Source organism: Eubalaena glacialis, chromosome 1 (genome assembly GCF_028564815.1).
Source record: "Eubalaena glacialis isolate mEubGla1 chromosome 1, mEubGla1.1.hap2.+ XY, whole genome shotgun sequence".
NCBI lineage: Eukaryota > Metazoa > Chordata > Mammalia > Artiodactyla > Balaenidae > Eubalaena > Eubalaena glacialis.
In genome coordinates, this window is record NC_083716.1 from 90532589 (window position 1) to 90560020 (window position 27432).

Consider the following 27432-nt stretch of genomic DNA (forward strand, 5'->3'; position numbering starts at 1 on the left):
ATAGATGTGCTTTTCACAGTTCACAGTGGTTATTTCTGAGGGGTGGAACCAACTGTGCATCGCTGCTCTTTTCTCGTTTCCTACTTTGCCTGCAGCAAGCACGTGAACTGCTGGGATTCTTCCCAAAGTTGGGTGTGGTACCTGGCACTACCCCACTGACGGCTCCCCCGATCCTGGAATGCAGGACACACGCCCCTCACCTCGCCAGACCGCGTCCACACGACGTAGGTGACAGCGGTGCAGGCTGCTGCGAGCGAGGGAAGGATGGGTGGGCACCTGAGCCCGTCGGCTCCCCCTTCCACTTGCAGCAGTACTGAAAGAACCCAGGACCGCTGTGAATAAAGTCGATTCAGGCCTGCAAACTACGGGCAGGTTACAACAGGCACTTGTCACGTCTGGTCCCTGCAGACAGACACAAGGCTGCCAGGGCCCTGAATGGCTGCTTGAAAACACAGGACGCTATAGCCCTAGGCTGAAGATGCTGAGGCATCACCCACTAGGCGACAGAAAGGACCAGTAAAGGGAGACTGGGCTCTGCAGAACCCATCATTAAGGGACCCTTCAATCCCTTGAAGGCTCCATGAACTTGAAGAACATGCCAGTGTAGAGGTGATGCTCCAGAGAACCATGAGAGAACAAGACCCCTGGGCGGGCTTACAGCTTGCGAGGACGTCTGTGAACAGTCAAATCGTGGCGTGAGTGCATTCAGGGAGTTACCAGGCTGGTGGTACTACTGAAGCCGGGAGGGGGAAGGGGTGGGACAGACAGCTAAAGTATCTTTGGCCTCTGGAAGCAGTTCTCAACCAGTCGCTTTGTACCCAAGGTGGAGAGGGTGACGGCCTTGCCTGCAGTAGGGTAGGGACCACCAGCCGGCACCCAGGACGTGGTCCCTCCAGGCTGCGCTCACCATCTGGGGGTCCCTGCACTGGTATCACTTCAGTGGTTTCCACTGGAGAAGCTGGAAAACCTTCCATGGGGCCAATACATTTTCAAGAACTTGTCTTACTTCTTAGCTCTTAATGGAATTGACCACAGCTGTAAGTGATCTGCTCCCAGAATGAAAGGTATCTATCTTAAATGGGAAATCAGTAGGAAAAGGAGAAAGATTAAAAAAAAAAATCTTTGATGCTCAGCTGCACCTCAGAGGAAAACAGTCAACAGACACTGATTTTCCCTCGTGACTGGTAAAACTACTTCAGAGACCAAATTTTGAAAATGAGCCAGAAAAGCAGCAAAATTAAAAAGCAATGAGGTCAGATCACAAAATGGGCTTCTTTTGTTTATGTTAGTTATATGGATAGCTGGATTTTAATTAACCATGAGAAAACATAATATACCAGTCGCTGTTGTTTGGGAAAAGAACGCATTCGGGAATTACTGTTGTTGATCATTATAGCTCCTGACGGCTAAGTATTTAATGACAAGTAGATGGATAAGGCTGGGTTTTTTTTTTGTTATTGTTGTTGTTTTTTAATTTCAAGAATTCGCCAATTGTTAGATTAAGGAAGTAATAAGGAAGACTCTGCAAGGTTCAACTGTAAACAAATTACCAACGAATGTCATTCCCAAGAACCCAATCTGTAATGCTAATGAAATAAGAACCCCGGGATAGGACGCCCTCTGCAATGAGGCCCCAACCCACCCAGTGGCGAGGGCTGAGCTGAGCAGACAGCGCTGAATGACTTGCTGAGCTCGGGCTGGAGCAGCCACGTGAGAATCAAATGGAGAGAAGGAAGCATTTTTCAGGCTCAAATCATAGTAAACTCAGCCGATCCAATCAGGTCCTATTCTCTCATTTTCTGTTTCTCTGCAGGAAGCCTCGTCTCCCACGAGCACTTGGAATTCTCAAGGGGCTCTGGAAACACTTTTCAGAACACACAGGGCTGCTGCATTCACATCGTTTTATTAAAATTCTGTAACATAGGGCATCAGGCACCTAGTTTTGCTAGGAACTGGCAATCAGGAAATTTCAGAGGTATATCCCATCTCTAAGGTAAAGACGGATGACAAGTAAAGACTGAAGAGTATCTTATACCCCGTGAGTCTGAGTGTTATAGGTTAGTATATGAATTCAGATCCTAAGTCCATACACTGTGCCAAGATAAAAGGGGGGGGTGGTATTTGAAGAATTTCTTTAAAAAGAAACAGAATAAATCTTGTATGTAAAAAGCGCTGTCCCTGCCAAGCAGGATTCTCTGCTCCGAAGCTGGGCGAAGAACACCCGCCTGATATAGAAACCTGCCAGGGGAGCTGGCTGCCGGGGGCACCTTCATCCTTGAGCTTCTTTGGGAACTGACAGAAGCTGGGGTTTATTTGGAGTCAGCATCAAGGAGAGTCTGCAGTCAGTTCTGTTCTCCCTCCCGGACGATGCAGCTGAAGCAGCGTGATGCTGAAGATGGGCTTTGGGTCAAGGTCACTTGGGTTTCCAAGGATCATTCTGGTAACTCCCTGTCCAGTAAAATGGGGACTTGAAAAAACTGGACACAGTGATATTTTAAAAATCTCTAATTTAGCTTTAAATTTCTCTGAGACTAGATGGCCATCAAATCTGAATTCTGCATCAGCTGACGTCAAGTGCAGGGAGCTCCTGAGCCCTCGGGGTGCAGAACGAACCCGGGGAGGCTTGTCTCTGACGCAGATGCTACACTTGCGGTTGGTCAAGACACTGGTGACACAATCAAACACACGTCCTCAGACTGGGAAGCTAGAGGCTCTGTTTAATACGGTGGAAGGTTGCTCCGTGGTGTGGAGAGGGGCACAGAAACACACCCTCTACCCCACGCCCCCAGGGTGCCTCCCCAGCCCCACCCCAGCTCGTCTGGCCTGTGGTAACCTTGGTAACTGAGTGATCTGAGGCACTTCATTCCTGTAAATCTTTTCTTTTTAATATGTTATTATTCTTTTTTTTTTAATTAAAAAAAAATTTTTTTGACCGCATTGTGTGGCATGTGGGATCTTAGTTCCGCAACCAAGGATCGAACCCGCGCCTCCTGCAGTGGAAGCGCAGAGTCTTAACCACTGGACCACCGGGGAAGCCTGGCCCTTCCAATCTTGCCTGGTTATTGGGACAATCAAATAGCGAAGAAGGACTCTGAATACTGGAAAGGTCCCTGTCATCCTCATGAGGGTTACCATATGCATGTGGCAGCTGTGTGCCAACGGTGCCTGTGGGGATTACCTAGGCATCTTTCCCACCCCTCTGAAGCCAGCAGGGTCCCCAGAGCGGGATGTGCAGACCCCACGACCCTAAGCATTCAATACCCAGCCCGTGTTCTGATCATACTCTGGAGTCCCCCGTAGGAGGAAACCTCTGGCAAATGGGGACCCTGAGTGTCAGTCTCCACGGCAACAACTGCTTACTGCACATCCACAGCAGGTCTTCCCACCATGTCTCAGCTTCCCGGGAGACATCTCAAGGGGAGACACCAGGATCAGTCACGGTATTTCAAGGTTCCGGTTGCTGTCATATGCATTTCTCTTTACAAATTATTAAAACAGGCATTCTGGATTTTCATTCAGCCTATGATTTTAGTTTGAGTCTGCCCCTGAGAGAAAATTTAGCTTTGATTTGCTGACAACAAAACAAAGCAAAGCAAAGCATGGGGAAAAAAAATAAACAAGCAAAAAAAAAAAAAGTATTTCCCTGGGTTGACAAAGCTAAGGATCAAGTCTTGGATCGTGATCAACTCAGTGTGGTAACGAATGTCCTGTGGCCTGTTGGGGAGAGAGGCAGCTGGCCTGTTTTTCCCAGGTCATCACCCCCATCATCGTGGTTACGTGTGCAAGATATTTCAAACATAAAACCTAGAAGCTGTTATACAAGTGCCCATGCACCCTCCACTCAGCTTTTTCAAATCTTAATATTTTGCAACCTTGGCATTTGATGCACATTTTTTTTTTTAGCATGTTTCAAAGTTTTATTTTACTGTTATTGAGAGTGCCACAAAGAACTGTTTTTTTTTTTTTTTTGGCTGCGCTGGGTCTTCGTTGCGGCACGTGGGGTTCTTCATTGCGGTCTTCTCTCTAGTTGAGGCGCACGGGCTCAGTAGTCGTGGCACGTGGGCTCAGTTGCCCTGCGGCATGTGGGATCTTAGTTCCCTGACTAGGGATCGAACCCACGCCCCCTGCATTGGAAGGCAGATTCTTAACCACTGGACCACCAGGGAAGTCCCTGACTCAGATTTTAAAATGAAACAAAACCTGACATGTAATAGCTGTAGTCCTGGTATGTCCTTCCCACCTCAAATCCCATCTTCACCAGCGGTAACCACTACCCTGAATTTGGTACATCAGTATTCCTATGTATGTCTTCAACGAACTACATGTGTACATCTTCACAAATAACATAGAGTGGTGTTCTGCATATATTCAAAACGCGTATGGGTGACACTGCACTGTGGTTTGCTTTCTCCACCTTTGTGAACGTACCTGTTTTGACACGCACAGCTCTATTTCATTCACACTCACTGCTGCACAGCCGTCCCTTGTAGGAACACACCACATCCAATCCTTTTCTGCTGATGGCCAATTTCTCTCTGTTAGGAGGAATGCAGCCATGGACACTGTCTTTTTATGTATGTGAGAAAGTTTCTCTGCATCATTTGCCCATAGGTAGGACTACTAGATTTACTTGATTCAGCAAGCTGATCTCCGAAGGCTGTTCCCAGCTTCATCTCATCTACAAGGGTTCACACTGTTCCATATTCTCACCATCTCTTGATAGCATCAGATTTTTACATTTTGCCCACCAGGTTGGTATGAAATAGCCTCTTATTGTTCTAATTTTCATTTCCCTGATTACTAGCGAGAGCACACATCTTTTCATGTGTTTATGAGCTGATTAGATAGTTTCTTCTGTTAATTGCCTGCTCATAATCTTGTCCATTTTCTGTTAGGTTTTTACCTCATTATTATTTGATGATAGGAATTTATATATCCTGGATAGTATCCTTTGTCAGCCACATGCACTGCAAAAATCTTCACGTCTGTGGCAGATCCTGTAATTCTGTTTAAGATGTCTTCTGTCAAACATATTTTTAAATTTTGATTTTTCAAACTGTGGCCCTGGGGTAATGTTCAGAAACAGGGTTACTAACCTAAGGTCTCTAATATAATTTAGTAGATTTTCTTCCAAATATTTTCACTTTTACAAATGCTTTTAACATTTAGGTTACCCATCTACCTGCCTAGACATATTTTTATGAATGGTATGACTAAGTAATCTCATTTTTCCCCGTACGGTTAGTCTGTTGTCCCAGTGTCGTTTAACGGTTTACTACGTCATTGCCGACGTGTGCTGTCACTGCTGTCACACCACATTTTATGTGTGTACACTGACCCCTGGTCCACTTCCGCTCTGTGCATCTCTCTGTACTCGTCCCCCACTGCTCTGGCTGTGGCTCTGAAGTAGGCCTTCACATCTGACAGCCAAGCTGCTTCACTGGCTATTTGTGGCCATCTGCTTTTCCTTATGAATTTAAGGATCAGGTCTCTAAGCACTGCATGATACTGCACTGAATTTATAGATTAATTTGAAGGCAATTATTATAATAATTTCTTTATAATATTGAGTGCTTTTTTTTAACATCCTTCAGTTATGTTTTGTAATTATCTCATTTTCTCCATAAAAGCCTTACACATCTTGTGTTGCATTTGCTCTTAAGAACCTCACAGTTCTGTTGCTACAGTACACGGGGTCTCTCCTCTTACATTTGCTCACAGGCCACTTCTGGCCCTGGCTTGTGTCTGTGGACCCTGCACTCATCAACCTCACTGAGCTCTCTTAGTTCTGAGAATTTGTAGGTTCTCTTGGATTTTTCCATTCATCAATTCATCCACATTTTGTCCTTTTCTTTACACTTCTTCTACATCTGCGGTTCTTGTCTTCATAAGGCACTGCTCATGGCCTGCAACACAACATGAAATAAAAAAGGTGGTAGAGAACGCCCTTGCCCTGGTCCCATCTTCAAGGTGAATGCAATTAGATTTTCATGAAGTGTAATGTTTGCCATAGATGTTTTACAGACACCTTTAATCAGGTTAAGGAAATTCCCTTACAAGTGCTAAATTTTATGATTTTTTTCCCCTTGCATCTATGAGGGGGATCATATAGCTTTTCTCCTTTAATCCATTGAGAAAGAGTAGTGTATTAATATATCTCCTGCTGTTCTATCATTCTTGCATTCCTAAAATAAACTCTACTTGGCTATGGTTTTTTTTTAAAAAATAGAGCTATATTAGACATGCTAGTATTTGGCTTCGAATTTTTTCAATCTATAACCATAACAGTAATCGATCTACAATTTTCTGTTCTTCTACTTTCTTTTTCCAGTTTCACAGCAAGGTACTCCTGCTCTCAAGAAGCAAACAGGGCAGCTTTCCCTCTTTTTCTAGAAATTCTCTAAAATAGTCTGTGTTCTATGCAAACCCACTTCAGCCTTGTGAATCCGGGGAAGGCAAACTTTTTATTGCTGAAAAGGTCTTTCATGGCTTGTATGTATTCACATTTTTCTATTTCTTGAATGACTCTGGTAATTTTCATGTTCCTAGAAAATTAAGCATTCCATATAAGTTTTTAAATGTATTATATTTGCATAAAAGTGTGCTTACAATTTTCTTACGATCTTTACAAACTTGATCTATAGTTATATTTGCTCTTTTATTCCTGACATTATTTATAATTAATTAATTAATTAATTTTTGGCTGCATTGGGTCTTCGTTGCTGCGCACGGGCTTTCTCTAGTTGCGGCGAGTGGGGGCTACTCTGTGTTGCGGTGTGGGGGCTTCTCATTGCGGTGGCTTCTCTTGTTGCGGAGCACGGGCTCTAGGCGAGTGGGGTTCAGTAGTTGCGGCACGTGGGCTCAGTAGTTGTGGCTCACGGGCTCTAGATCGCAGGCTCAGTAGTTGTGGCACACGGGCTTAGATGCTCTGCGGCATGTGGGATCTTCCCGGACCAGGGCTCAAACCCGTGTCCCCTGCATTGGCAGGCGGATTCTTAACCACTGAGCCACCAGGGAAGCCTTCCTGATATTTTTTAATTGTAGTTTTTATTTTTATCAGTATTCTTAGAGATTTCTAATTTTTGAAAATCAAGCTTTATATTATCCTCTTATTGTTTCTTATTTTTCTAGTTCATTAATTTTTTCTTTTTCCTTCATTATTTCCTTCCTTCTATTTTGAGGTTTACCCTGGTTTTTTGTTTTTTTTGTAACTTCTTGATTCACAGAGCTGCCCTACGGCTTTAAATCCAACTGAATTCGATCACTGGAGAAACAAAGGCAGTTCTGTACTCAACAGAGAGGAGGGTAGGGTGAACCGGGGAGAGGTGCCAGTAGGTGTAATGAGTAGCTTTAACTCTGGGAAAGAGCGACGTGGCACCTGCCTCTGCCCTGCACCAAGGTACACACGTAGGGCGGTGCCCGGGGAGATGGACAGCAAACAGAGCTCTGGGCTGCTCTGACCTCAGTCTCTCCAGCAGACCCAGCACCTGAAAAGGTGCCAGTCTCCACGTGTACCCTCAGTCCAGGTGAGACAAACCAAAAGGGCTCGTGTGGGGGTCAAGCTCAGAAGGCAGGGCCAGGAGGGTTCAAAAGCCAAAAGAGGGCTTCCCGGGTGGTGCAGTGGTTAGGAATCCGCCTGCCAATGCAGGGGACACGGGTTTGAGCCCAGGTCCGGGAAGATCCCACATGCCGCAGAGCAACTAAACCCATGCGCCACAACTACTGAGCCTGCGCTCTAGAGCCTGCAAGCCACAACTACTCAGCCCACGTGCCACAACTACTGAGCCTGCGTGCCACAACTACTGAGCCCGCGTGCCACAACTACTGAGCCCGCATGCTGCAACTACTGAGCCCTCACACCTAGAGCCTGTGCACCGCAACGAAGAGTAGCCCCCACTCATCACAACTAGAGAAAGCCCGCGCGCAGCAACGAAGACCCAATGCAGCCAAAAATAAACAAACAAAATAAATTAAAAAAAAAAAAAAGAACCGATCAACGTAGACTGTCACTTCTCAGGCCCTCTGCCCCCTGCTTGTGCATGGAGGTGTGTGTAGGGGTGTTACCACACAGGGACCCTGGGATGCAGGCTCTGAACAGCAGGTGACCCAGATGAGGCCCCGAATACACCTTCCGCTCCCTTGCCCTCACCCCCAGGGAATGCTGCCATGAGTTCCTTTTCAAAGGAAGAAAGGGGCAGGTCTGCTGTTTGAGTGATTGTGGCCTGGTAGCCGGACACAGCTGTCCCCACAGGAGGTGGAACTTCCCATACAAGCTGTGCAGCTGGGGGGCACCCCCCATCTGGAGCCAATCGTGGGCTGGGCACACTCCTCATCAGGGAACGCCCTGCTTTGGCAGCTGCCCTGGCATGGACTCACGGTCACCACAAAGCTCGGACAGTTAGTGAGTGCCAGACTCTCCCAAGAGCATATTATTAACATGCAGACGCCTGGGCTCTGCCCACGAAAGTAGGTCTGGGTGATGCCTGGGGATCTGAGTTTTAGAAGCTCCCTCCCTGTGCTGCACCACTCAAGCCCTCCCACCTAGAGAGTCGGGCCTAAGGCCTTTGAATAAGGCCCCAGCACTCAGGGCCCTTTGGAAGAAGATCAAGCCATAGCTGGAGGCTGGACTCACAGCAACGGGGGGCCGTGCACCTGAAACGGGCCATCCCTCCCTGCTCTGCCGAGCAGGAAGAATCCTCTGAGCCTCAATCTCAGGTACCTCTGCTCCGACAGAAGGAAAACAAGGGGTCAGTTTCACACCGCCATCTCCATGGGGCGTTAGCTCTGGAGGGTCTGGGGAGGATGGGCGGGCCTGGGGATAAAATGGGAGTTGGAAATGGAATTAAAATTTTAAAAAAGCAGGAAGGAAAAAAGAGAAGGCTAACAGCTGTTGTATAATGTTAATTTAATTAAAATACACTCTTAATAATCCTTCAAACAGTGATAATGACATAATATTCCACCTAATCAACTAATTTCTGATCAGTCCTAATAGCTAAAGAGCTTATTCTACAGAGGTCTTTTAAAATGGAAGAGAACCAAATCCTAAGATATTTTAAAACCTCTGCGGGACCCATCTGCAATTAAGCTTCTTAAAATTCCAGTTGGCAGGAGATTTGAGTAAGCCCCCGGAATCACGGCAGGTCTGCCTCACTCTGAAATTCTCGGTCTGAAGCACGTTCTGGTGCCCTGCGCTGTGTCTGACACAGGAGCGTCTTCTTAAACCAAGGACCTACCCTTCCCGAGACACCAGAAACGGGAGCCTGTCGTATTTACTGCTCTCCCTTTGAAGTCCTCCGATCCCCTGGAAAAGCCAAGGGCTCCAGAGGCGAAAAGGGCAGCGGACAGTCCCGAGCACGGGCTCATTGCTGCGCAGTCACTACAGCACCAACCACGGAAAACACACGCCGCCCTGAACACACAGGGTCCTCCCCCCGCCCCGAGGGGGCGGACGGCAGGTTTCCGCTTGCTGCTTTCAGCCAGCAACTTCTGGTGAAAGAGAGCTGTTTTCTCCTTCAACAAGCTCACCTGCCCTTTTGCCTCCAGTTTTACAGACACTAAATTTTAACTGAAAACTTGTTCAAGAGTCAAGGGCTATTGAAAGTTGTGAAAATAACAGCCGTGGATGAGGCCATCTGAACTTCCTAATCCCGCCAAGTTCACTTCAGGCAGGACCCCCGGCTCACCGCCAGGGGTGGGGTCAGTGCAGAGAGAGGCCACCCACTGCTTGAGCCTCTCATCCCTCCCCGGGAGCCGCCCTCTCGGGATGGTGAGAGCCGCGGGTCCCTGCCCCCGCCCCCAGACCCGGGGCATCTCCCGGAGCCTCAGTCTCCCTTCTGGGCCGCGCACTCGGGTTTCCAAGCTGCTCTCTGCACTGCTCTGTGAAGAGACGTGCTCCCTGCTGTCTCAACAGAGCCCCTCTCGGGCTTAGCCTCAGGGGCTTTCTTCTCTGCCCTGTGTCCTTCTCTTTCAGTCCTCCCCGTAAACTCGAGTCAAATAACTGACTTTGTGTGGCCACTTAGCAGTGGTTCTGACTTTTAAGGACATGATGTACTGCCAAGGATGATGCTTTCGGGTACTTTTCAAAGGCAGTTAACTGCACTACGTTGTTTTTTTTTTTTTTTAATAAATTTATTTTATTTTTATTTATTTTTGGCTGTGTTGGGTCTTTGTTGGTGAGCGGGGGCTCAGTAGTTGTGGCGCACGGGCTTAGTTGCTCCGCGGCATGTGGGATCTTCCCGGACCAGGGCTCGAACCCGTGTCCCCTGCATTGGCAGGTGGATTCTTAACCACTGCGCCACCAGGGAAGCCCCTGCTCTATGTTTTTGCTTGTTGTACAAAGATCAACTTTTCACTCAATGACATTGTTATTAGTAATCAAAGGTTGCATTGGACCCATTTCCTCACAAGGATGAAAGGCAAACAGATCGTCCTGTCACTGGATAAGTATTGATACAAGGATGAAAACTGGAAGCAAAAGAGTCACTACTTTAACCCCCCTCCTTGGCCCCAGCCTATCGGTTCCTTAGAAAGAAACGAACAAACACCCAGCACTTGGCTTGGCATGGCATGATGCCATCCACTCCAACAAAAGCCAGGATGATGTTTGGTTCCTTTAGACTTTGCTCATGTCAAGTGTAACTGCATCCTTTGGGACTCTCGGGGAAAAAAAAATTAACTTCTAGTTAATGACAGAATGATAAGGTTATTTGATATATGCTCCCCAACACTGACAGTTACTGATTTATGTTCGGTGCTTCTGACTCTGTAACATCGTGGAATTTCTTCTGTACACACCTGAAGAAGAGTACACCTATCTTGGTAACACAAAAATCATTCCCCTCTTGCTCCTTTCTTACAGATGTTGTTTTGGGTGAAGTGCAGAGCCCCAGAGGTGAGTCCTGCTTGGCCAAAGACAAACTCCTTTCCCTAGCCCCTGTCATGGTCACAAATAACCACGACTTAGTTCTGGCCAATGAACAGTAACAGAAAGTCTGCAGGGGGCGTCCAGAAAAGATGGATTTTGCTGATAAAAGCAGAGAGTCACTAAAGAAAAGGCCATTTCTGACCCCTTTGCTTCCTGCCTTGAAAGTGATCATGATGCACGGAGCTATGGCAGCCTTCTTGCAACCATACGAGGCAAAAAGGATGAGGCAGAGAACCCCAAATGCGGAAGAGGGTGGTAAGGGAACCAGAAAGAGCTCCCAGTCCGGTTGCAGCAGCCTTAGAGGACGACCTCCAGACTTCATGTTAAACAATTTAATGAAGTGTCTTTTTTGCTTTAAGTATCCTAACTGATAGAATAAAATAAACGAACAAAATCAGAATGGCTTCAGGCTTCTCAGTGACAACACTTAAACAGAAAACAGTGGAACAACGTAGACAGAGTTTCAAAGGAAAAACAGACCCGCCACAACAATTCTATGCGCTGTGAATTTACCATTCTTGTATGAAGGGAATGGAAAGTAGTTCTCAGGTAAGCAAACCAGGAAAGTATTTCAATTATCTGAGCCATCTGAAAAACCACGTGAAGATCTACTCTCAAAATAAATAACTAAATAAACAAACCCAATAACTCAACTTATGACATAAAATGTTAGGATGCATTAAAACTATTTCAGCAGTATAGTCTAGTAGACTTGTGTAAATATGGTTATACAAATGAAAAATTTATTAAAAGAAGATACTTATATAAAATATAATTTTGTTAAATAATTACATAAAATGTAATTTTAACAATAAACGGTATCTAAGTCCAGATAAATCAACAAAACCAGAAAGTGGGTAGGAGAAAGTATAAACATATTCATTCTTCATCTTAAAATATATATTGTTCTATTCTTGGTATTTATTCTTAGCATTAAACCAACATTTCTCTAATTTTCAATGTTTTTGTTGAATTTTTGTAAACATGAAAAATCGCAACTAGTTGAATTAAATGTAGGAAACAAACTTTCTTAACCCCTGGAGAAAAAAAAAACTAACAAAACTAAGGACCAACAAAGTAGAACACATTTTCCATGTAAGAGAAGAATGAAAATGGTAGAAAAAGCAAGGAAGCAGGAAAAAGTAGAATGACATAAAAAAATTAGATAAAAGACCAAACACGAAAATGGTTTTGTCCTATTAAACTTCAGACTGTCACGTTGGTCTAAAAATAAAAATACAACACTAGGTTGCTTACAAGAGGCAAACCTAAATCAAAATGACACCCAAAAAATGAAAACTCATAGAAGACAAAAATGGGGCTTCCCTGGTGGTCCAGCGAGTAAGACTCTGTGCTCCCAATGCAGGGGGCGCGGGTTCGATCCCTGGTCAGGGAACTAAGATCCCGCATGCTGTGCGGTGTGGAAAAAAATTTTTTTTTTAAAAAGTAAAACATATAGAGAAAAGGAAAACACTAGATGCAATGCCAGAGACTCATTCTATGCTAATAAAGGTACACAATATAATTTCTATTCCCCGAATCACTGTATTCAAACATATCCAGCAAACAGTCAGAAATAAGCAGAACAAGCAAAAATAAGCAGAAGTCACTTCAAACTCTCCTGTCAAGTGGACGGTAATAAGAATCAAGAGGTTTTGAATGCAGTTAATCAGGTTGGTTTAATGAGTAAATTCTGAATTTTTGAAACAATGACAGACACTACTAGCCTTTAAAAAAACACCCATCAAATATCGATTGACCCAGGGACAACCAGAGAAGCCACCGCAATGAGAAGCCCACATACCACAACAAAGAGTAGCCCCCGCTTGCCGCAACTAGAGAAAGCCAGTGTGCAGCAACGAAAGACCCAATGCAGCCAAAAATAAATAATAAATAAATAAATTTTTTAAAAAAATGAAAGCTAGATTTAAAATGTTTCCTATGCAGTACTGAGTGAAAAAAAGTAGGCTGCCCAACAGCAACTGCAGTATCGTGTTGTTTATATAAAATGACATGCATCTAACTGCTACTGGAGGATATAGGAGACAGTTCAGGAAGGATCTACTCTCTTAGCAATTTTCAAATATACCACATGGCAGTGTTAACTACATCACAGCCCCAGAACTTGTTTATCTTATAACTGGAAGTTTGTACCTTGTGATTACCTTTATCCAATTCCTCTGCCTTCTACCCCTGCCTCTGGTAACCAAATCTGATCTCTTTCTCTATGAGTTTTTTTTTTAAGAGTCCACATATAAGTGAGATCATACAATATTTGCTTTTCTCTGTCTGAATTATGTCACTTAGCGTAATGCCCTCAAGGTCCATGCATGTAGTCACAAATAGCAGGATTTCCTTCTTTTTATGGCTGAATAACATCCCATATTGTGTGTGTGTGTGTGTGTGTGTAACGCTTTCTTTATCCTTTCATCCATCAATGGACAATTAGGTTGCTTCCATGTCTTGGCTATTATAAATAATGCTGCAATGAACACGGGGGTTCAGATTATCTCTTTTGAGACAGTGATTTCGTTTCCTTTGGATGTATACCCAGGAGTGGAATTGCTGGGTTCTATGGTAGCTCCATTTTTAACTTTTGGAGGGAATTCCATACGTTTTTCACAGTGGCTGCACCAGTCTACATTCCCACCAACAGTGCACAAGGGTTCCCTTTTCTCCGCCTCCTCACCAACACTTGTTATCTCTTGTCTTTTCGATGAAAGCCAGTCTGAGGTGTGAGGTATCTCACTGTGGTTTTGATTTGCATTTCCCTGATGATTAGTGATGTTGAGCACCTTTTCATGTACCTGTTGGTCATTTGTATGTCTTCCTTGGAAAGATGTCTATTCAGGTCCTTTGCCCATTTTTTAATAGGATTATTATTATTATTATTTTTGCTATTGAGTTACATGAGTTCTTTATATATTTTGGGTATTAACCCCTTATGAGACATATGATTTGCAAATATTTCCTGTCAGTGTTCTTTCATTTTGCTGGTTGTTCCTTTTGCTGTGCTAACCACCTGTTTATTATTGGACCCTCGACCTTGACCCGCACACTCCCTGACCTCCATCCTTATTTTCTCTCTATAGCATTTAACATTGTCTTATTCCATATAATTTGATCATTTATTTTATTCTCTTCTACTTTCACTCCCTCACTGTAAGCTCTATAAAGACAGAGATTTTTTATCAGTTTTGTTCATTGTTGTTTCCCCAGTGACCAGAAAAATACCTGTCACATGGCAAGCACTCAAATCCTTGCTGAATGAATAAAGGAATGCAAGAATCAAAAGAAATCAACACTGAATAATGTAAAATTTTGAATCCAAGTGCAATATTCCTATTGGGATATTTCCTTTTTTAATAGACTTGAATTTCCAAAGACATGAATTTTCTCTCTTCTTCTCTCATCATCGTCAGATGGAGGAAATCATGGTTGATCCAATATAGTTAAGATGAGGGTTGATGGTGGTGGGATTGGCATATATATACTAATATGTATAAAACAGATAACTAATAAAAACCTGCTGTATAAAAAATAAAAAAAAAGATGAGTGTTATTTTAAGTCTGTACTTTTAATTTTACAGATTGAAAAGGGGATCTGGGTTCCTGCAGATTCCATCACTGGCACTTAACACCTCAGAGTACATGTGGACGGGTCAGTTCCACGAGTGAGCAGGCAGATGTTCCACGGTAAGGGTGTGGGTACGTCCACTGACAACACTGCTGCTTTCAAGCTCAACAGAAAAGTTAAAAGGAATCCCTGAAACCATACTGTTTCAGAAAAGGTGAAATGTGCAGCCTAAATGACTGACGAAGCTGAAACACATTTTATACTGTTTTGGCTATTTCCTAAAATATACAGAAGATTTTTTTTTTAATGGTTCCATGGTTCCATGGTGATGGTGAAGCAACTCATTTAAAAGTGTGGCTGAAACAGGATGGTTTGTTCAGACCCACAGAACAAAGCAATACTCTGCTGACCCCATTTTAATTGCTTTGATTTCTTCTGAAATAGGTGGGATTGCTGTTTCAAAGTTGTTTCTCCAACTGCTTTTGGTCAATAATGAAAGCCTCCAATGTCGCACTGCAGTGAGAAGCCCAGGTGTCCCTCAGTGTAACAGGTGTCACACGCGGGAGGCTGAATGTCTGCCCTCCACGCCACATACACATCGGGAGCAAAGCTCAACAGAATAACGGTTCACTCTCTACTCAAAGCCGATTTCACACACTCACATGCCACTAGGCACATACAACAACAACAATACAATTACATCCTGTATTTGTGTCGTTATTGGCAGTTTATGAAGTCCTTTCATAGACATCTGAGCCCAAGGACAATGTGTAAGATGGGCAGGGCAGGCGTTATTGTTTTGTAGATCAGAAATCCAGGGTTTAGAGAGATTACTTCAACCTTCGTCTGGGAGTAAGTGGTAGAGCCATTAACAAAAGCTACACTTCCCAACGTCAAGTCCACTGCGATTTCGATGTACTCTCATTTGGGACAAACATTCCTCCTCAGGGCAAAATTTATGACCTGTGAACTTCATACTGACTTTAGTTCCAAATAAAATCCTCAGGTTTTTTCTTGCTCTCACTGATAGTCAAGTTCCTTGCTGTAGACCAACCTACCTTCTGAAAGCAACTAGAAATTTTTGATGAAACACACCAAAACATCTATTTGAAGGCACTGGAGTTGAACAAGGCAGCCAGGGGCTGTAGGGCCAGGTGCCAGGAAGGAAGAGGAGCCCTGAGAATGAGTCCAACACTCTCTGATCTTCCCCTCCCCCAAGCAGTGTGGAGACAAGAGGCTGAACCAGCCAGGAGAAGCGATGGCTCTGCAGGTGGCGGCCACGCCGGGCTCCTGCAAGAGGCATGGGGCTGGGGGCAGGGCGCCGAGGAAGAGGGCCTCTGATAAACAGCCCAGACTTCCAGGGAGGATCCCACAGGGCTGCTGCCCAGCAGCACAGAGATCTGGACGCTCACCAGCTCTCTCACAAAAGACAGAACCCCAGCTCTATTCCAGCTCAATTCCAGCCTCGATCAAGGCCATCTGCCCTATCCTAACTGCTTGCCAGAGAGCAAAACTAGATCCTTTTCAGAGGATGAAAACATCAGCTACGGACTTTAAATATCTCCGTATCTGTTCATACACAACAAAATATAATAACTGAAATTAAAATTCAATCGGTGGATTTGAAAGCAGGCTAGATTTTCAAAGCAGGGGAAAGAATTAGTGACCTGGAAGGAAGGCCAATAGAATTATGTCCAGACTGAAGCTCAGGGAATGAAAAAGGATAAAAAAATATGGGAAAGAGCATAAGAGGGACACAGGACATGTGGAAACATCCAGGAGTGGGGAGAGAAGATGGGGCACAAGAAAAACTGACACAGACATGAAGCTACAGATTCAGGAACAAGTACAAACCCCACCCAGGCTCAACACACAGACAGCATTAGGCGCATTCTAGTGAGATGCTGCTGAAACCAAAGACAAAGATAAATACCCTCAAGGCAACTAGAGGACAAAGTCAAGGTGCCTTCAAAAAGCAACAATAAGACTAACAGTTGATATTTCACCAGGGACAGTGGAGGCCAGAGGACAAGTAAATGACGATGTGCAAGCACAGAAAGTAACCGTCAACTTGGAAGTCTCTATTCAGTGAAAACGCTCTTCAAAAATGAAAGTGAAATAAAAGATTTTTTCAGGCAAATGAAAGGATAGAATTCATTGCCAACAAATTGGCACTAAGAGAAATACTCACAGAAGTTGGATGAGAACTAGGGAAACAGTCTTGGGGGAAAAATGAAAAGGTAAGAAATGAGGAAAAATGGAAATAACAATGTGCAGATAAATCTAAAGGATATTTCCTGCAAAAAAAACAATAAAAGATGTCCAGTAGGGTTTACACATAAAGAGGGAGTTAAACCATATGACAATAAAGCATAAAAGGGAGAGGAGGGGAAGTGGTCTGTGCATTGCCCAGGAGAAAACAAGAGTATTCATTTATATTAGACTCTAATTAACAAGCTAACAGCTGGGGAGATACTTAATCCAAAGGAAGCATGAAAGGAGAGGACAAGGAACACAAACAGGTGGGACAAATAGAACCCAGACAGTGAGACACTGGTGTTAACCCCCAATAGCCCGCCAGCACTTGCACTAAAGGGGAAAGGACTAAATACTCCAATTAAAAGACAAGACTGTCAGAAGAATCAAAATCCCAAATCCAACTATCTGCTACTTATAGGAGATACACTTGAAATATAAGGACACAAAACGATTGGAAGTTGCAACAACACTGAATTAAAGCAAGGTGGTGTGTCTGCATTGATGCCGAGCTAGACAAAAGCGTTCCAAGTGATAAAGAGGGCACTTCATAACGACAAAGGGTCAGTCCCCACCAACACAACAGAAAGTCACCAACAGGTCTAAATACAAAGGCTAGAGAGAGCTCCATGACGCCCAATGCAGAGCGGGGTGTCACCCCTCCTGCTTCTCCCCCCTGAATGGCCAGCTCCTGGAGGACACAGATGATGCGCCTGTCATCACTGGGTTCCCACGGTGACGGTGGGAAGGGGCACCAAAGATAAAGACACAAGATTATATCGCTCCTTTAGAAAGATCTGACCATTTCTGCCCCAGGGCTAACCCAGAGGCACAGCTGGGAAACTGGGCCACAAGTGTGGACAGGCACTCAGGGATGAAGCTTTGCAAATGTTTGCTCATGGTCTTTCCAGAGACCTATGCTGGGCTCTTCAGAGACGCTAACACAGATGCAAGCTGGATCGCTATTGTGTAAGCCTTAGACTCTCTCCCAGGCCCAGAGCATTCTTTAAAAAAAATTTTTTTTTAAAATGAAGTATAGCTGACTTACAATGTTGTGTCAGTTTCTGCTGTACAGCAAAATGATACAGTTATACACACATATACATCCTTTTACATATTCTTTTCCATTATGGTTTATCACAGGATATTGAATATAGTTCCCTGTGCTCTACAGTAGGACCTTGTTGTTTATCCATCCTATATGTAATAGTTTGCATCTGCTAACCCCAAACTCCCACTCCATCCCTCCCTCACGCCCCCTCCCCCCTGGCAACAACAGCTCTGTTCTCTATGTCTGTGAGTCTGTTTCTGTTTCATAAATAAGTTCATTTGTATCATATTTTAGATTCCACATATAAGTGATATCATATGGTATTTGTCCTTCTCTTTCTTACTTATTTCACTTAATATCATCATCTCTAGGTCCATCCATGCTGCTGCAAATGGCATTATTTCATTCTTTTTTATGGCTGAGTAATATTCTATTGTGTGTGTGTGTGTGTGTGTGTGTGTGTATACCACATCTTCTTTATCCATTGATCTGTCGATGGACACTTAGGTTGTTTCCATGTCTTGGCTATTGTGAATGATGCTGCTATGAAATAGGGGTGCATGTATTTTTTTGAATTATAGTTTTGTCCAGATATATGCCCAGGAGTGGGATTGCTGAATCATATGGCAACTCTATTTTTAGTTTTCTGAGGAACATCCATACTGTTTTTCCATAGTGTCTGTACCAACTTACATTCCCACCAACAGTGGAGGAGGGTTCCCTTTTCTCCACACCCTCTCTCGCATTTGTTATTTGTAGACTTTTTAATGATGACCATTCTGACCGGTGTGAGGTGGTACCTCATTGTAGTTTTCATTTGCATTTCTCTAATAATTAGCGATGTTGAGCATCTTTTCATATGCCTGTTGGCCATCTGTATGTCTTCTTTGAGGAATGTCTACTTAGGTCTTCTGCCCATTTTTCAACTGGTTCTTTTATTTTTCTGTTGTTGAGTTGCATGAGCTGTTTGTATATTTTGGAAATTAAGCCCTTGTCGGTCGCCTCATTTGCAAATATTTTCTCCTAGTCTTTAGGTTGTCTTTTCATTTTGCTTATGGTTTCCTTTGCTGTGGAGAAGCTTGTAAGTTTGATTAGGTCCCATTTGTTTATTTTTGCTTTTGTTTCTATTGCCTTGGGAGACTGACCTAAGAAAACATTGGTGTGATTTATGTCAGAGAATGTTTTGCTTATGTTATCTTCTAGGAGTTTTATGGTGTCATGTCTTACATTTAAGTCTTTAAGCCATTTTCAGTTTATTCTGTGCACGGTGTGAGGGTGTGTTCTGGCTTCATTGATTTACATGCAGCTGCCCAGCTTTCCCAGCACCACTTGCTGAAGAGCCTGTATTTTTCCCATTGTATATTCTTACCTTGTTTGCTGAAAATTGACCATAGGTGTGTGGGTTTATTTCTGGGCTCTGTATTCTGTTCCATTGAGCCATATGTCTGTTTTTGTGCCAGTACCACATTGTTGTTTTCTTTCATAAATTTATTTATTTATTTTTGGCTGTGTTGGATCTTCATTGCTGAGCACAGGCTTTCTCTAGTTGCGGTGAGCAGGGGCTACTCTTCGTTGCAGTGCATGGGCTTCTCATTGCAGTGGCTTCTCTTGTTGCGGAACACAGGCTCTAGGCGCATGGGCTTCAGTAGTTGTGGTTCGTGGGCTCTAGAGTGCAGTCTCAGTAGTTGTGGTGCACGGGCTTAGTTGCTCCACGGCATGTGGGATCTTCCCAGACCAGGGCTTGAACCTGTGTTCCCTGAATTGGCAGGTGGATTCTTAACCACTGCGCCAGCAGGGAAGTCCCACATTGTTTTGATTACTGTAGCTTTGTAGTACTGTCTGAAGTCTGGGAGGGTTATGCCTCCTGCTTTGTTCTTTTTCCTCAGGATTGCTTTGGCAATTCTGGGCCTTTTATGGTTCCATATAAATTTTGGGATTATTTGTTCTAGTTTTGTGAAAAATGTCATGGGTAATTTGATAGGGATTGCATTAAACCTGTAGATTGCTTTGGGCAGTATGGCCATTTTAACAATATTAATTCTTCCAATCCAACAGCATGGGATATCTTTCCATTTCTTTGAATCATCTTCAATTTCCTTTATTAAATGTTTTGTAGTTCTCAGCATATGTCTTTCCTCTACTTGGTCAGGTTTATTCCTAGGTATTTTATTTTTCTAGACGTGACTTTAAAAGGGATTGTTTTTTTACATTCCCTTTCTGATATTTTATTGTTAGTGTAAGGAAATGCAACCACCTTCTGTATGTTAATTCTTGTATCCTTCTACTTTGCTGAATTCTTTTATCAGTTCTAATAGTTTTTGTGTGGAGTCTTTAGGGTTTTCTATATATAGTATCATGTCATCTGCATATAATGACAATTTTACCTCTTCCCTTCCAATTTGGATACCTTTTATTTCTTTTTTCTTATCAGACTGCTGTGGCTAGCACTTCCAGTATTATGTTGAATAGAAGTGGTGAGAGTGGGCATCCTTGTCTTGTTCCAGATTTTAGCGAGAAGGCTTTCAGCTTTTCACTGTTGAGTATTATGTTGGCTGTGGGTTTGTCATAAATAGCTTTTATTACATTGAGATACGTTCCTTCAATGCCCAGAGTATTCTTTGATCGAGATGCAGACAAGGCCTGAAATCGTCCCAAAAGAAGAACATATAAAGGGAAATAAAGGGTGGTCTGGTGCTAAAAACTTGGAGTTGGTTTTATAAAAACACTAAAAATAATAAAAACAATTGAACAAACAGAAAGCCAAGCGGCAGATGATGAATAATGGCATGGCTTTGGTCTGAATTTTGCACATAAGGTGCACGTTAGCCCCTGCACTGAGTTGGCGGGAGGCGTGAAGCAAAGAGCCTTGCACTTGGCCCCCTCCCACTGCCTGGCCACGCCGGCTCCTGCACGTGCCCGCCTCTCACGCCGGGACAGGGAAGTCACACTGATGGCGCTCAAGCAGCAGCCTCACCTCCCTCAGGGCACGAGAATGTTCCAGGGGAACGGAAACAGCGCATTCTGCCATTACACTGCCCTGGAGAACCTGAGGCGGGACAAAGAGGAACAAAAGCCTCCGTTCTTCTCAATTTCTCGGGATTCTGTCAGCATGTGGTCAGCTGGGAACACAGTTTCTCAGGAGTTTGGCTGCAAGCTACCAACACCCAGGCCTTCTTGCTTTTTGGGTGCCTTTGGGCCTCATGCCAAAGACTCCTGTCTGAAAACTGGGAGCAGACAAGACACTTGTGCAGAGCGGATGGCGAGGCACCGCGTCTAGAACGTAGAACTGGGAGCAGGAACCTGGCCACCGAGAGCTCCATCCCTCCTTCCCTCCCCTCCATGTGCGACCTCAGGCAGGTGGTCCCACGCCGCAGCGGTGGCCCGGCTCTCCCTCCTGCCGCACGGACTGGGATAAAGCACCTGGCACAATGACAGTAACGTCCAGGACCCCTGGGGAAGGGCTCCAGACACAGAGGGGCGCCTGGACAGGGGCCTCGGGCCATCTCACCTGCCCCTGCTCAGCAGGCCGGGGCCACCCTGAGCTGCCCTCCCGGACGTGGGCTCCGCAGTCAGGGGCCTCTGGGGACTGGCGTGCAATGTCACCCAGAGAAGAATCTCCCTGCTGACTCCGAAGGAGCCTCCGCTGACTGAATAAAGTGAAAGCACATAAAAGCTGAGTGCAGGCCAGGATACCACCCGGTGCCTGACAGTGTGTGGTTGTGGTCATTGTGGAACAGGCGTTTAAGGCTCGCTGTCACGCCACAGCCAACCCGTCGCCCCGACAGCCACAGACGCCTCCGAGGCCAGCGAAGCCCAGAGCAAGCAGCGGGCTCCGCTCCGAGAAGCGCCAGCCCCGCCGGCCAGGACCCTGCCCACGGGGCCCCATGGGGTTGGAGCGGGTCCGCCAGGCCCCCAGCTGCCCCTTCGAATGGGGAGCTGCTGGGGCAGCGGCCACGCCGGAGGCTTGGTTGTGCGTGCTGATGAAACACGACTTTCGTAAGAAAAATGTAACGAGCAAACAAGGCTCTTGGCCCCCGAAATGAGAGCCCCTCCGGCACCCACTGACAAGACGCGGAGACGCCCTTTGGAGCTGGGCTTCCTCTTGTTTCCCCCGATCTCCTGCTCTCCTAAAAATACAACGGAATCTCACAATAACGGCCTTCAAAGCTTCACGCCAAGCTGCTGAGTTTACGTCGAGAACTTTTCCTTGGCTTCAACAATGTTTACTCTTCCCAAGTAACAGTGAGGAGTCTGGACGGCATCCCTCTCACAGCCCTTCATCCTGGTGAGCCGCTCTCCTAAGACAACCGACATCCACGCGGACGCTCCACCAGAGCCACCAGCACAGCCCATTACTGAAGTGCCTGCCCGCTGGATGAATTTTCTAAAACACAAAAGAAAAGGAGAGAAAAAAAAAAACAACCTGGCCCCTCACGAGTTCTGATCTCTGTTTGGGTGGCATTAAAGCCAGACATTTAAAAAACTGGTCGAAACAGAGTCCTTTAGTGATTCTTTTCAAGAAAACAAAACAAAACCTTACGACTGTAATTTATAAATTGAGTCAACACAATATGTCCTGGATGGAAAGGCTGCCAGATAAACCCACCAGGTGTGGGACTTGGACGAAGTTCTCTCCCAGAGAAGGACCCTCGTGGGGTCGTGGTTGATTGAGGCAGCTCTGGTCTCAGGAGCAATGCTTCAGTTTTAGACACAAAGATGTTTCAAAACCCTTCATTTTTAATTTCGTGAGAAAAGGGAAAGATGGAACTCTCTAACGATTTAACTTTTGAAACCCGAAGGAAATCTGTTCCTTGACCAAGTGGTTCTCATTTTTAAGGGACTTAATACATAAGTAAATGAAAAGCAACAGTGCTGGCTGACGGGGGAGAGAAGAAAACAAGATAATGTTTCTCCCCCAAGGGTTTATTCGATTTTACTTACATAAACAATTTTAAAGTAAACCAGCTCGAGCTCTCCCCGGCAGACAGAATGATGTTCCATAAACTTCCCGGGCTCCACCCCACTTCTACGCTTCACTTCCCCATCAGACGCAACTCTGGACAAACAAACAGAACACCAGAAAACAGAACACAACACAAAACCCTTCTGAGCCAGATTCTGGAAAGGCTTTAGCAGGGAGACGACCCTCCCCTCATGACAGCTCTGCTCTAAAAAGGCAGCAGAGCATCTCTGCCGGGGCCTCGGCACCGCGTGAGGGCTGAGCCCCTGCAATGTTGGACTGGACTCCAAGTCAGCCTGGGCTTTAAATTCACTCTCAGTGTTGGATCATCCAGAGCCGGTCCTGGGCCGCCCTCCTCCCTGTCTCTGTTCATTGCCTGGGGGATGATGCCCCACATCATGGCTTTAAATACCACCTGTGCACTTAGCATTCCCAAACTCACATCCCCACTAAGGCCTTTCTCCTGACACATTTCCAAACACCTACACAGCAGGTCTGCCTACCTGAGATGCTTAATGCACCTTGGACTTAACGTGTCTGAATTTCACCCTCTGACGTGTCCCCTAGACCTGCTCACCCACAGCTCCTCCGTCTCACGAGGGGCCTCGCCCCGAGCCACCTTCCTTGTCCACCCATCAGCCCATCCTGTTGGCCCTCCCTTCAGGATACGCCCAGGTGTGACCGAGTCCCACCTTCGATGCTGAGCCCCATTACCTTTTGCCAGGACAGTAACAGCAGCTTCCAAAGGTGAGGGGGGGGGGAGAAACAAGCCGTCTGAAAAGGCACTTTCGAAATTCCCATTGGTTTCATTTGCTTTTAAGTCTTGATAATTTATTTGAAATTTCAAATAACATTAAATGAGGTAGAAAATCTTTTTTTTTTTTTTTGACTTCTCAACTGTACTTTCAAGACTAGGATGGGCTACCATCTTTCTAATTTCTAAGAGACTCTAAGAGTTCCTGTACGTCATATCAAGTATTTCACTCACAGCAGGCTTTTCTATGCTTCCTCCTTCACGTAAATATCTTTTCTTGGCACATTATTTGTTATATACTTAAAAAAAGGTAAATAAAGCATAACCCCAAAGTGTGGGTTTTTTGTTGGTTTGTTTGCAAGGCTCTGAACCTGATTCCTTGGATCTACCCCAGAGGACAGTGAAGAAGGGGTAGATTGTAACCATGTCACTTTCCAGTCCTGGGAGAACCCGACACAGAAGACTCATCTTGGGGGTTCATCTGGTCTCCCTTACTGCTTAAAAATCTCCCTTTCATCCGCCTTTGTTCTTTTATGACTCTTCATATTATTAATGATTTACAGGGCACTCACCATATGCTGGCCACTGGGCTAGGCAATTCACTCACTCAACAAATACTGAGTTTACCAAGTGCTGGGAGGTGGCCGAATAACAAGCCCGGATGTAGCCCACTGCTCTAATGAGTACATTCAAATGATCATGTAAATATGTAAGACACATGCTGTGAAGGCGGTGATAAGGGTCATGGAGAAGCATCAGGTAGGGAGGGGGCGGGGATGCTGGGGGCCGGGGTCTCACTCCTAGGGCAGGAGATCAAGGGAGGGTCTGGAACAAAATCTCAGGGGAAGAGGAGCCAGCCCTTGGGAACATTTCTTTAACCCTCACAGTAGCCAGACGTCATCATGTTACAGCGTCTCATGAAAGACAAAGGCCGCAAGATCAGGAACTGGAGAGTACCTACCGGATTGCGACCAAGGTCTGTATGACTCCAAATCCCTTGTTCTTAATTAACCTCCACCTGCACTGCTGTCAGATTTATCACAAGTGAAGACTGAACTCTACAGGGCAAGCATTTCCATCGTTCTATACAAAGAGAGATACTGCGGAGCCAAAAAATATTGTATTTATATAGGAAGGTCAAACACCTTAACAGCCCTCTATTAGATATGGAGGGGGCTGGGATGGATGCAGAGCAGTAACGTGATCTCCTTAACCTGACAGTCAATAATATTGGTTGTTCTAAAGCTGATACTTTGAAGACAGGACATGGCCTCAGTTCCAGGCATCAAATTGACTTTGGGGAGATTTTAATTTAGCCCAAATCCAAAAAACGTGGAAGGCATCCCAGCTGCTACTTTCACACATGCAAATGAACATGACACAGTAGCTGGAACTAAAATTAAAGCCACCTAAAACACAGCCCACTGCGGGATGAACATTCAAACATCTGTTTGGACAAACGCGTATTTCAAAAACTGAAAAAAAAAAAAAAATATATATATAGTTTTGAGGACATTTAAGGGACTTGCAGTGGAGACAGAACCCCGGCCCACACGCTGATGAGCCATCAGAAAGGACACCCTTTTCTCTCAGCTCTGAGGAAAGGTCACAGCAGGAAAACAGCTCTTAAACCAGAGAGGTGAAACCCACACCATCTCATGGAGATGAAATTCAAAGCGGTCAATTCCAGTCGCCAGGTACGATTTTTGAGCTAGATTCTGCTAGAACCTGAACCCGCTCCTGAGTTTAGGCCAAGCCCCTCTGAAAAGCCGCACTGGCCCTTTCTGGCCTTCAGTCACTGCTCCTCTTCACCGGGCAAGTTAGGAACATCGCTCTCTGTGCAGCAAGGACAACCTTCGTGTCCCGCCCCTGAGTTGTGGAGAGCGGCTGGCACAGGCTGGGTGCGGTGGGCCCACGAGCCTGGGGATGAGGGTGGCGGGTATGCATGCGTCTGGGACCCTCCCCTGACGTGCAGGCGGGCACCGCCCTGCGGCCGTGCACCCAGCTTCAGAACTCTCCCGGAGCCCACGCGGTCCCTGGACCCCTGCGAAGCAACCCCTATTCCAGATGGGTGTTTACCAGTTACCCGTGCTGACTTTAAGCAGCAGCCCGGCACAGGGGCTGAGTAAAGCTGCCTTAAATATAAATTAATGGGTTACAGGGAATATTAAGCAAAGACAATCTTCCGGGCTGGATTCAGAAAAATGATGAGATTCTTAGTATCATGTGCAATATATATGTTTATATATCAATCATATGTTTCACATATTATATCACACACACACACACACACATCCGGAGTCTGAAAGAACTGTAATTCTACACACTTGTGAGCTGTTCTGGGTACACAGAGCTGACTACAGCCCCATAAGGCTTGGTAAGAGCAGGGAGAGAGCACCTGTGTGGTTAAGTGGCGCTTACACGGTTGCAAAGTTCCCCGGAAAGCACGAGAGGAGAGGAAAATCCTCTTTCAAGGTGTGCTATTTAACTCAGAAAACAAAGCCAAGCGTTAACACGTGTTCACCTGGAGCTTGGCCCCTCTTGTCTCTCTTTAGGTCACCTGGCCCTCAGTCCCGGGAACTCACACCCAGAGAAATGGGACCCGGCTGGCCCTCTGGGGGACCAGGGCTGCCTGGCACAGCCCGGTCACTGGCCTCCTGCCCAGATGCCTCCAGCTCAGGACTCACCTGGACTCCCGTCACCCGGGTGCCCTGAACGCGCCGGACTGGAGCAGACTGTCCAAGGGCAGTGCTGCCCCCTCACCTCCTGCCACCCCGTCACCTCCTGCCACCCCGTCCCCTCCTGCCACCCCGTCCCCTCCCCATCCGCCAGAGCAGGAGAGGTTTCTCTGGCTGGAATCCCGGGACCTGAGTGCAGCGGACGTGGCATCCATGTACATTTACGTGATGGATGAAGGACTCTAAAAGTAACCAGGTGAGCAGGAAGGCCTAGTGGCACCCAGGGCAACAGCTGCCCTCCAAATGCGGCTCCTTATTTTTTAATACAACAAGACTAACCGCCTAAGGACCCCACTGTGAACAGCCTCCCAATGAAAGATCGTTACCAGCAAGGTTCAGAGGTACAGAGTGGCAGTGAGGGTCATGGTATCACTTTCCTAGTCAGTGGTGACAAATGCACATTTGAGCATCTGGAGGCCTGAGAACCCCCAGGTCCCCGAGGAATCTAGGGAAGGACGTAGAGCAGAGCCTCCCACCAGCCCCAGCACTCGACGTGGGGAGATGGCCCCGGGCCCCTGCCTCTGAGTTCTGCTCAGTTTAACATCGACCCTGCGGGGCTGTTTCATTCCCCTTTCTGCTCTCTAGAACATTCCCAACTAAAGCTTCCCAGTAAGCAAGGCTTTAGCTCTTCCTCCCATTGAGCTTGTGAACGATGGAAAACTATTTTGTGAATGGATTTTAAGAACAACGAGTGACCAGTACAGACGAGGGCAGTCACACCACTTTCTCTCGGTGACTCTCGTGCTCTGACCAGCAGCCTGCAGCCTCTGGACACGCCAGGGGTGTCGGGAAGACTGGAACCTGGGCCCAAGCAGCCCTTTCACATCCTGCGGGTGAAGTTCCATTGCCACGTGCCTCGGAATTCTCCTAGTTTTCCGGCCCCATAAAGACACGGCACACGCTGTTTTGCAGAGCAACAGAAAAAAGGAGCATCCCAGGGGAAGCTACTCACTGTGAGGTAGGAAGCGGCCAGGGTGGCGCCCGCCGCGGGCTGACACTTACTGGTCGTGCCTGGTGTCGGGGACGGCTCTGTCCATCTGCAGCTTATCGCTCTCCACTTGGTTGAACTTGTTGCGGGCGTAGGGGTCCTGCCCGGAGCGGACCATCGTCCCGCCAACGTAAGCCTCCTGGTTAAAGTCCCGCCATCGCACTTTGCCTGCAAGGAGCAG

The 27432-nt window shown here is 45.9% G+C and overlaps 1 protein-coding gene across 1 annotated transcript in view; it reads right to left on the reverse strand.

Annotated features, from left to right (window-relative positions):
• Positions 1-27432, reverse strand: part of GALNT2 (polypeptide N-acetylgalactosaminyltransferase 2) — a 179351-nt gene that overhangs the window by 36433 nt on the left and 115486 nt on the right. Inside the window, exon 3 of the mRNA XM_061182748.1 lies at positions 27266-27419. Coding sequence (XP_061038731.1) covers positions 27266-27419 — 154 coding nt within the window. The remainder of the gene's footprint in view (positions 1-27265; positions 27420-27432) is intronic.